The sequence below is a fragment of the Accipiter gentilis genome, chromosome 26 (genome assembly GCF_929443795.1).
Source record: "Accipiter gentilis chromosome 26, bAccGen1.1, whole genome shotgun sequence".
Taxonomy (NCBI): Eukaryota; Metazoa; Chordata; class Aves; order Accipitriformes; family Accipitridae; genus Astur; species Astur gentilis.
The window spans coordinates 17,934,691-17,945,254 of record NC_064905.1 but is presented as its reverse complement, the minus strand read 5'-3'; the positions used below and the strand labels follow the sequence as shown (position 1 = coordinate 17,945,254).

The 10,564-nt window shown below is 42.9% G+C and overlaps 1 protein-coding gene across 2 annotated transcripts; it reads left to right on the top strand.

The window, feature by feature from the left end:
- Positions 1 to 7,823: 7,823 nt before the first annotated feature.
- Positions 7,824 to 10,260, top strand: LOC126050918 (thymosin beta-12-like). Of its 2 annotated transcripts, XM_049829465.1 has the most exons (4): positions 7,847 to 7,889; positions 8,197 to 8,319; positions 8,802 to 8,909; positions 9,929 to 10,260. In XM_049829465.1, the coding sequence occupies exons 3-4, from the start codon at positions 8,810 to 8,812 to the stop codon at positions 9,964 to 9,966; spliced, it is 138 nt and encodes a 45-aa protein (XP_049685422.1). In that variant the 5' UTR covers positions 7,847 to 7,889; positions 8,197 to 8,319; positions 8,802 to 8,809; the 3' UTR covers positions 9,967 to 10,260. The 2 variants fall into 2 exon arrangements, with proteins under 2 accessions (XP_049685423.1, XP_049685422.1); XM_049829466.1 differs by lacking the exon at positions 8,197 to 8,319 and having other exon boundaries at positions 7,824 to 7,889.
- Positions 10,261 to 10,564: the final 304 nt, after the last annotated feature.

Sequence of the window (10,564 nt, the reverse complement as noted above, 5' to 3'; positions counted from 1 at the left end):
TTAGTTTCCTGTGTCAGTCCTGACCTAGAATGACTTTAGAATAAATATTCTCTGAATGCTTTAGTTTCTAATTAAGTCTAGCTCCAGCAACAGCCCTGCATTAATCCTCATCAGAAATCGAAGCAAATGAAAGAAAAATAGCCGTATGCCAACTATGCTTACTGTTGTACAAGCCTTAGTACAAACTGAGCTAGAATAGTCCAGAACTTGAATCAATTTTGCAATGCCGTCCAATCCTCTGAAGGTTGATAGCCTGCCATGCAATCATTTACCTTCATACTGGGTCATTATCTTACCAGAAGGAAATGGAAATCTGATGCATGGCAAAGCAAGACACTGCTGTAATACCTATATATTATATGCCAACAGTTTTTACTTGGAGGGAAAATTATCTGTGTGTCAGCAAAGTATTTGCTTTTGGTTTTAGTTGTCCATCTACAAACAAATTATTTTATATACTCTCCTGGACTTGGAAGTGCTCAATTTTTGTCTTAAATGGATCTTATTGATACCTTGCAAAAATACTGACAAACGTGAGTCCTTTCAACACCAAAGAAGAATTAGCAAACAGTACCATTTCCCAGCTGGTTGCTCTGCAAAATGCTTTCCTTTCCTGCATATTTAATCCAGAAACAGAGACATGTCCCCAGACTGCGTCTTTACTTTGTTCCTTTTTTCCAGCCTTATAAAATTTTCTAACAAACATTCTGTTTCAGGATGGCCAGCACAAGACACTTGGCCGTGTTGGACATCCATAACTCTCCATGGAGGCTCTCGAATCAGCAAGTACCCAGTTCTTCTGACTCACGGTGTACAAAAGGGCACCTAAGAATCAAAGTCCATTTTTAAAGCTTTGCCCTGTATTATCAAATGAAGCTTCACAACACTCAAGAAAACAAGTGAAAGAATCTATTTTATGGAAACAGAAACTCCAGCTCAGAGAAAACCATTCATCTTTTCAAAGACTGTCTGCCATTACTAGACACATATGTAAGGATTTTTTTAAACTGAATTCAATATCAAAGGCACATGTTCTATATAAATGTCAGACATTTTTACTCATTTTTCTACCAGGGTTCTGTGATTAAAATAATCATTTACAGCATAAGATTTTTTTCCTACCTTTGAATACTTTTTGGATCTGAATCTTGGTTTTGGAAGATCTGTCTTTAAAGTAGAGATCTAGGAATATGGGGCAAACATGGCTTTTAAGGCTTGTTCACATTTTAATTGCATGGTTGCAGACTTAACAGGAGATAATTCCCTTCTTGAAATTCAAGACATTGAAAGGTTAATTCAATCTTCTCAGTTCCATTTCCTTCCTTCTGTTCCCCTTCCCACACTCCCCCCGCCCCCCCCCGTAGACAGCTGAGTTATTTGAATTTTATGCAAGCTAGTATTCATCCAAAGGGAAAAATCATTCAATGTATGCATCAGACAAGCAAAATTACAATATTGCACACTTTCGGTTTTTACTTCCTATTGGCTTTTCTCTGCACTCACCAGTTTGGGCTGCAGACAGACATGAACTGATGCCCTAAAGCTAGTCTCCACTTAAAAGTTAACTTGAATTAAAGCTTGAATGTCCCCACCATCCCTTTTGAACTCCTGTTCGTTGCACTCACAAGGATCTATACTGGAGCTGCCATGGTGCTTTTACCTTGAGTTGGGGATAGGCTACAGTTCAAGTTAGCACAATTTATCTGCTGCCAACACAATCACTCTCTGCTGCTCCCATGTTATTTCATGGTGTGGTCACTCACACTCAAAGTATACTAACTCCAGAGGAGTCAGTCTGAGTGTACAGAGCTCAAGTTAACCCTGTTATGAAGACATAGCCTTAATAAGACTGTAATTGATTTCTACACTTTATATTTATTTGCAAGAAAAAAAGCCATAAAAGTGGTCATTGAAAACGTTCTAGTTTGGTCAGGTTCTGAAGAGATAGCTGTTCACTTCAGATGCCGTGAGAGGAAAATAGTCACCCTTTTTTTTTTTTTACATTTTAGAGAAGAAAAACAGCATTTAACTTAGCATACTTGCAGTTTTCATTTAAACAGGCAGAAGTTAACAGATGTGAAACTTGCTGATTACCACTTTCTTACATAATTGTTGACCTTGTCCATAGTGTATAATACCTATGTGTTTGGCTTACTCTGGATAACAGCTTATAAAATTGGAAAATGATTTTTTGGAAAAGATGATGTTTGAATCCCTTGAAGTAGAAATACAAGTTTTTATTCTGGAAATTGCTCACGGAGATCAGCTAGAAAAGATACTTTGCTGCCTTAGTCTGTTGCTCTGCTACAGCAGCCTTCTTTCTTTAAGCAGCTGAAAAACTTCAGGGTTTATCTTCTTTTCCCCAAAACATAAAACCTACTTAAGCTGCCAGGAGGTCCCAAGCTATTGAAAGTGGAATAATTTGGCAACACAAAGAGAAGTGCCGGTTAGGCACCCATCAAAACTACACCACAACCCTGTGTCCCAGAAGTCAAGGATACCACGCCTCCGTATCTACTCCAGCACAACGTGGATTGTAACAACAGACCCACCTATTGTCCTTTTTCCTCTGGACAAAAAGGAAATCTTAAGTTAATATCAGGTTAGAAGATCTCTGGATTTTATTATCTTTGATTACTTTATCTTGGATTATATTGGTTATCCATTTGCTGCACACTGGGTGCCACAATTTAATCTTCGTATGGAATGGTGATTTTCCTTTTGTTTAAAGCAAAGAGCGTGAGAAATCCAACAGTGGATCGTTTTATTCCAGGGCAGCCAGCTGCACTGAGAAGAGCCACGTTTGAGCACACTCCCGACGCTCACCCAAGACGTCTCTGTCTTACTCTCCCTAAGTGCTGCTGCTTGCAAGAGATGCTTCTTACCAGAGACAGAAAAGAGATTAAAAAAAAGACTGTTAGTAAAGACTGGAAGTCATGCTACATGCTAAACTAGTGTTTCTAGACCAGTATTCATCACAAACTGTCATGTGCTCTATAGCATATTAACTAATGTGACTAATACATCACATGCTTCTTTCCCCACCCTGTCTTTGGGAGAAGCATGTGCATGGACATTTTGTGTTAATTTTTTTTCCTTTAATAATGCACGCATGTGTCACCACATTTTGCTAGAAAAGGCCAGGCCAAAGCCAAGTACTTTATGCTGGAAGCCACACTTTTGGGTCAGTTCTCAAGGAAGTTCTGTTGCAAGAATCTCCATCTGGTTAAACTTTTAAAAATTCACCCGCATACTGAGTTTTATAAGACCAAAAAAGAGGGAGAGAGGAAATTTCCACTCCCACTAGCTTATGTTTTCTCTCTTTGCTCTTTGCTGCAATGGGACTTCTAGTATAGACTGTCTTAACTCCGGAGCTATTTGGAAAAGATGGGGTTGGAAAAAATAGCCCAAGCAGAAGGACTACCTACAACTAGCCTCTCCTCTCCCCTCAGTCCTCTGTAGACACCTACCCTTAAGGTTCAACGGTCTCAGTGAGGAAAATGAAACACCTTAGGTAACGATAAAACATACAAGACAAGTATTGAGTATTTACACACAAGCAGTGCAGCATTACAGCAGAGACTCTGCCAAAGAGAGATCATTGCCTTCCTTACACCCCCAGGATTCATTGTCTCTTAGCCTGGGAACCTGTCTCTGTTCCCAAACATGGATATTTTTTTTGGCAGCAAGATGGAACAAAAGGCACAAAGAGAACTAAGAAAACCCTTTCAGTGAAGCTGTAGTCTTTTTTTTCTGTTCCCCTAAGGACGGGAAACCTTCTAAGGATAGCTTGTAACACGCCCAATCCTGCTACCTTTCTGGAAGGTGCTCAGTGCTCATAGGGACCTAAAGGAATTGGGGTGCTTGCAGATTCCAGTCCAGCTTTTGACCTTGAAAAATTAATCCCCTACCTTTAGCACCAAAAATACCACAACATTTTGAAAATGAAATCACTGTTATATTTGAGTGGGTGTGTTATTTCGAGACAGCACTAATGTGATTATAAAATCAGTTGTGTCAGCTTATTGGCTCAGCTACAGACACTGATCTGCTCGAGCGTCTGTTCCTCTAACCGGCTGCTCACATTAGGGTGCTTTGTCCCTCCTCAGCTCCATATAGAAATAGATGCGATCTGATTCCTGCTGTTGCACCGAAGAGAAAGAAACCCCTTCTTCCTGCAGTTGCCCACCTAGTCTCCATGAAACTTGGCATTTCCGGAGCATCTCTTGTGTCAGACTTGAGCACAGCATTCCCCCAGCCCGTGAAAGGCTATAGCCCTTTTACAGATATATATATATATGTGTGTGTGTGTGTGTCCCTGCAGCCCCAGACCCATGCAGGCTGGGCTCACTGCTTCCAAGTGACAACAGCCAAGGGAAAAAGCCGAGTGGCAGCAGGCTCCAAACCTCCCAGCCTCACTTTTCAGACTCCCCTCCGAATTTTTCTTTGCACTTGAGCTCCCTTTAAACTTTTCCTCTCACCTGTTACTGCATCCTGGTAGCAAGTATTTGTTTTCCCCTGTTTCTCTGTGGGTGTCTGACAGACACTCGGTGGCTTGCGCTGCCAGGCATGGTTTAATGCTGTCAGTGGCAGGTGACTCACTGGTACCAGAGGTGTCAGTCCTGGCAGGTTTGACTCAGCCCTTCATCCTTTGGCAGCAGATTGAAATAAAATGCAATTTCCATTGTGCACTGAGGCAGCTTTCCAGACACGGCCATACCAATGTGGCTTTACGTGCTTTGTGTGTACAGGATCTGTAAAGATCCTGTAGTTTGCTTGCTACGCTGGCTTGCTGGGTTTTTTCACTTCTATATGCCGGATCATTCAGTTGCCCCTGTGCACCTCAAAGACCACTGAGGTTCATTGCTGCCACAGTCATTCCTAGGCCAAGTAACTGCCATGTTCCCCATACTAAAGGTGGTGGCTGAAATCCTGCCATTAAAAGCCTTCTGTCAAATAATTGCTTCACTGCTCATATTAGCAGGAATATCCCAGTTCCCAGTGAAAGTAAAAGGCATCTGAATGAAGTATCACCTACCCATCTTTCCATCCCGTGACCAGCCTTATCTCAAAGCAGGACGCAATGCCCTCAGGCCAAACTCCAAACTTCCCATATGAAAACTATACATGGCTGTCTGTCCTGCACAGAGCATAAACATAGGGTTTGAATTCAGCATGAGTTGTGTTTGACCACAGTACTGAACTTACAAGCTACAGAAACTTGACAGACACTTTATGCAATGGTCAAGATGTTCGTTATGGAGATCAGTATCTACTGATTTGAGCTGACAGTGAGAACATACAATTTCTCATCATTATGGTACATGGACTAACCCAAACAACTCACCTCAAACTGTTTTTAATACTAGGTCTGCCAATTAATCAGGCAATTATACTGGTGGTGGTGAAAAAACAAGCATGCCCACCCTGTCTTAGCATGTTTAGAAAAGCCTGAGCTCTGCTGTGGATGCTAGGGGCCGAGCCTGTGACTGTATACAGAAAGCCAGAAGCAAGATTCTTCTGCTTTGCTGTCCCGAACACTTTGATTGCTCTCTACATCTGAGAGAATTTGTGCCAGTCTAAAAGTTTAAGAGGTTTTGCCCTTGTAATCTTTCTTCATAATATGAATTCTAATTGTTACTTGTAAAAATGGGCAAATATTTAAAAAACTGAAACTCATGAACTGCCTGCATTCATGAATCATTCAGACTGTGTTTTAAAGTCTTTTCTGATCTTCTAAATCTGGTGTCCAGCCTAACAAGAAGAGGTTAATGCTCTTTCTTTAAACAGACACTAAGACTGCTCAGTGCCAAATCTCAGCTACGGCTTACACTGAAGATTCACCCAGTAGCTGCCTTCCTGCTTGTTCCCAGGGGTTTTCAGTGAAGAACACAGCTTTCTATTTTTGACAATTGGTTGGACTGATGGGATGGAAGCAAGGGAACAAAGTCCTGATGCTAAATATGACTAGTATGTACACATTGATTTTGCGTGGACAGTCAGCGCAGATGCAGAGGTAACCGAGCCAGCCTACACAAGTTGACTGAGCTTTCAACATAACAAAAACGTAGCTACATTGCTGCCAGGACAATCTTAGTCCAGAAGCAGCACAGCCAGGTTTGCACAGAGCTGAGCTCAGTGGGACCCAGACCATCTCTTTGGAGCTCCAGCTGAGCAGCATTATGTAGGTTTTTCCACCATTCTCCCTTATTTCAGAAACTGCAGACACGGCTACAGAGAAAAATTGCTCTGAGTGGTGTTTACCAGGGCATGTAGCAACCCCTGCATTCTCTGAAGATACGGAAAACAGGATGGATAAAGGAAAGAATCACTGGGTGAAAAGGAACCACTTTTATGAATGCTGATGAGTAAAGATAATCATCTTTTTCTGAATTTCATAGAATCATTTAGGTTGAAAAAGACCTTTAAGATCATCTAGTCCAACCGCAAACCTGTTCATTATTTTAATTAAAACAAACATTGGAAGAAGAGGTCCTTAAAACACATTTAAACACATCAAAACGATTTTCTCCATGCACACATATCAGACTCACACTCACTCTACCTAAGCCTATTATGCCAACAGAAAGATCCACAGCACCTTGCCAGGGCTCTCAATCTGCTGTGAGATGTCTCTGTCTCCCTGAGCTCGTTGTCCAGGCTCCCTTTACAGTCAGTGGAGAAACCCAGATGCTCCTAGGGCACAACTAATTTTTTCCCAAGTTAGTTGCCTCTCTATTGACTATCACGGCATCTAGACAAGCAATTCAGATGCAGCCACCCAAAGTTACACAGCAGGAAATCCACGCCAGCATCTAGGAGGATGCGCACAGCTCTTCCCTCCCAAACCCAAGGGCCTTGAAAAATTATTCCCCCCATGTAGTTTTGTGCTGCATAGCTGGAGCCATCTCACAGCCACAGGGATGTCCACACCCCTCAACAGCAGCAGCTCTAGGAGGTGGCTACAGGTAGTGCCCACATCTAATACAAAATGCGTTTTGCAAATACAGGCGAGGGATAATAGCCATTTTGAAGGTTTTTCTGAATTACATCACTTGGCACCTACAGCACATTCTCCCTTTGCTACAGCTGAAGATGTTCCTTGCCAGCAAGTCCAGCATGGTCCATGCCATCGGGATGGGTGGAGGACAGGGTACGGCCAAGCAAGCAGGACAGGCAAACACGGCTTCTTGCAAAGTGAAGGCAGGAAGGTCGGCTGCGGGCAGCTGCCCGGTCTGGCTAGCAGAGCTTCGCCCTATCGGGCTGAGGGAGACGCCAGCAAGTGGGTTGGTAGCTACCAGAATGGGAGCAAATGAAGGATTCATTGTTCTTCCTTTCAGGACACATTCCTGGACACCAGCGTGGTGCTCAGACCGTTGCTTATCTCAGATTTGGCCCTCGATTGCAGCAATCGTACCACGCCTGTGCTTCGAGTCCTCCGGAGCACGTCCTTCTGCCAGCCTGGGCAGCTGGGGGACGATCCCCAGGCACTTTGCTGAATTCACCTAGAAACTCCCCACAAATTGCAGCACCAGCCCTTAAATGAACTCCAAATGTCACCTTAACTTGGAACCTCAGCATTGTAAAAGAAGGGCAGGAAGGGAAACTTAAATAATATTGTCTTGGTAAATGAGGAGAAAAGAAAAAAGAAAAAAAAATCGAGATGGATTTTGACAGTTTTCCCATTTCCCTTCCTCATGCACTTTCTGCAGCAGCAATCTGTCCTTTCCCTAAACGCTGAGCAATCCCGGCACTAAACTAATCAATATTAATAGCGATGGGCTCGGGCGGGGGGAGGAGAGGAGAGGAGAGGAGGGATTACCCTGACCTTTTTCAACTCACACTGCCTCAGACGGCCACCAAGCAGCTGAGGAGAGAGCAGCCAGACGGTAATGCCATGTGGTTTTAGTAGCTTTTCTTTTTTTTTCTATTTTATTTTCCTGTGAATATTTACTTCTGTTGCCTCAGTACAGATAGCAATGAAATCTGATTGTCTTCAGGAAGGAAAAAATTTAATTGTATGAGCCATCTCCGGGCCAAACCTTGCCTTGATGGGAAACTCCACTGAAATCAGGGGAATAACGCCCAGGCTGGATTTTAACTTGAATTTCTATTAAAAACAGGAATTGGATTAGGGAAGTTTTGACAGGTGAAGTGTTGAATGCCTGTGTGCTTTGCGGTTTTGTCTTATAATAGAGTACAATCAAACCCATTGAGCCTGCGACTGGGATATTGAGTGCGAGAGCAAACAAAGGGCTGGGTGAACCGGTCCTCTATTGTTAAGCACAAGTGTCCACAGCAGCTCATCCAGATACGGGGGTATGTATGCACTCAGAATAGGGTGCTCAGAATTAAAGACAAATCCTATTAATTAAAACAAAATCATAATTGAAGCTCTTTGTTCATATTGGATTTGGGGTTTATTGTAGACTTTCTCGTTAGCAGCATTTCTTAAAATAGAGGTTTACATCAGGAGGCACTGTGGGTTATTGGCAATTAATGCATTGTCTTTTCTTTACTGAGATATTCTTGTTTCCATGTGCAAAATACGATTTTTAGAAATTTCATCTGAGAAATCTAGATAAAATTCTATTTATGCCTTTCCTCTTTTGCTCTGAAAGAGCCAAGCCTCAGGGAGAGGTCCCAGACTGAGGTGTTAGATTGGGGGGGGGGGAGCATTGAATAAACATTTTTATGGTATTTTCATATTTTTTTCTTTCAAGCAGAAAATGCTTTGCAGATGGCTGATATCAGAGCACTAGCCGATGAAGCCACGGGTGTGTTTTTCCTTTCTTTGTCAGGACCCATCATGTCCGACAAACCAGATTTCGCAGAAATTGAAACATTTGACAAGACCAAGCTGAAGAAGACAGAAACCAGAGAGAAAAATCCATTGCCCACTAAAGAAAGTAAGTGCTTATGAGGCTCTTTGAACTACAAGTAGCAAGGATACAATCTGTATTGCAGTTCATATGCAAAATGAATACTAATCATAGGATTACAGGCTCAAACTCATCCCTGACTTTAACTGGGGATAATACTAAGACTTGTACTCTATGCCAGGCTTCCAGGGATACAAGTAGTTACAACCGATGGTGCATTTTGTCTGAAAAATCCTTTCTGATGGGATTGCTCTTGCTTCTGCTAAAAGCAAGACCAGTTTTTCTGCTGGTTGCAGGTAACAGGATCAAACTGTTTGTAATTACCATGTTACCAGCCTCTCTGGAGACACAGACATGCAGAGGAACACTTGCACATTCCTGGCAGACCAGGCAGAATCCCCAGAAGGTGCCTGGGCTCTGGATGTAACGTGTTACCAGGCAGATAAGCTGCTGCCCCCCACTGGTACCTGCTGTCAGCCCTGGCTAGGAAAGCTCCAGGCACCTTCTCTGGGAATAAGGCTGCAAGAGAAACCCATCATCAGCCTCACCTAACAGGCAATCTTCCTTAGCAAAGCACCCCTGGGCTTTTCTCATGCAGGGTCTTCTCCTGTCCAAGCGCTGTGCACAGGCAGCCAGATGAGGGTTGTGATTCACATTCCACTTTGGGTGTGAAAATGGCATTTCTCTGCATTTGGACCAGACATTGCGAGTGGTTTCATGCAGAAGAGTATCACTAACCACTTTGGATATGTCAGTACTGATAGCCATGGAGACAGACTGTCCCTTGACACAAGATACCTGGTTTTTCCTTGTTTTATTATCCCTACCAATGCTAAAGCTGTAAATGCAAGAGAAGGTTTGCATATCATGAATTGCACCTACTAGCTATGCAGACGTGGGAATGGGTTGGCATTGCAAGGGTGGCCAAAGAAAGCAAGCGGGGATTTACCATCCCTGGCTTTAAGAATGACTTTAGAAATCTGTATCCTGCAGTACCATTATAATGTTTATTGATGATGGTTTTGTTTCCTCTGTTTTTCTGGCAGCTATCGAACAGGAAAAGCAAAGTGAAAGTACAGCATGAGCATAAAATTGAAGATGTGACTACTGCTTCTTCAGTGGGGTTTTGGCTTCCAAGTTGGGTTGTTTTATTTTGTGTCCCCCCCCCGTCCCATGTTTTTTTCCCATTTATTTTAGCAAACATTTGCTCATTTAATGTTCCCTGAGGAAGAAGTTTGTTTTGTGTTTGTTGAACAAGATACTATGTATTTGTATTCTTAAAACATCATATTCCAAATTCTGTATCAACCCCATTACTTGCCTAAAAATGCAATTTGCATAAAAATTGTTTTCCTAAACCTCACAATAAACAGGTTTCTTCCGATCAGCTGTCTTCGAGCCTTACAGAAATAGGGTTTACACTGCAACTCTTACTAGCATCCTTTTCACTTTGCATTGCCAGAGCATCTAAAGTGCACGGCCAGGTTAGGAAGAGTTACCCCAGGCCCCCACAGGTCCCCCTGGCCAGCACACAGTCCCTCTCCGTCAGCACGTACACCTGTATCCTGCAGAATCCAGACTGCACTGACCCCCTAGGCACGCCCCGACTGCCTTCGCAGCAGCCTGGAGACTGCACTCCCTTTCCCTTTGTCACTCAAAAGAGTGTTTCAGGGGAACTCAGG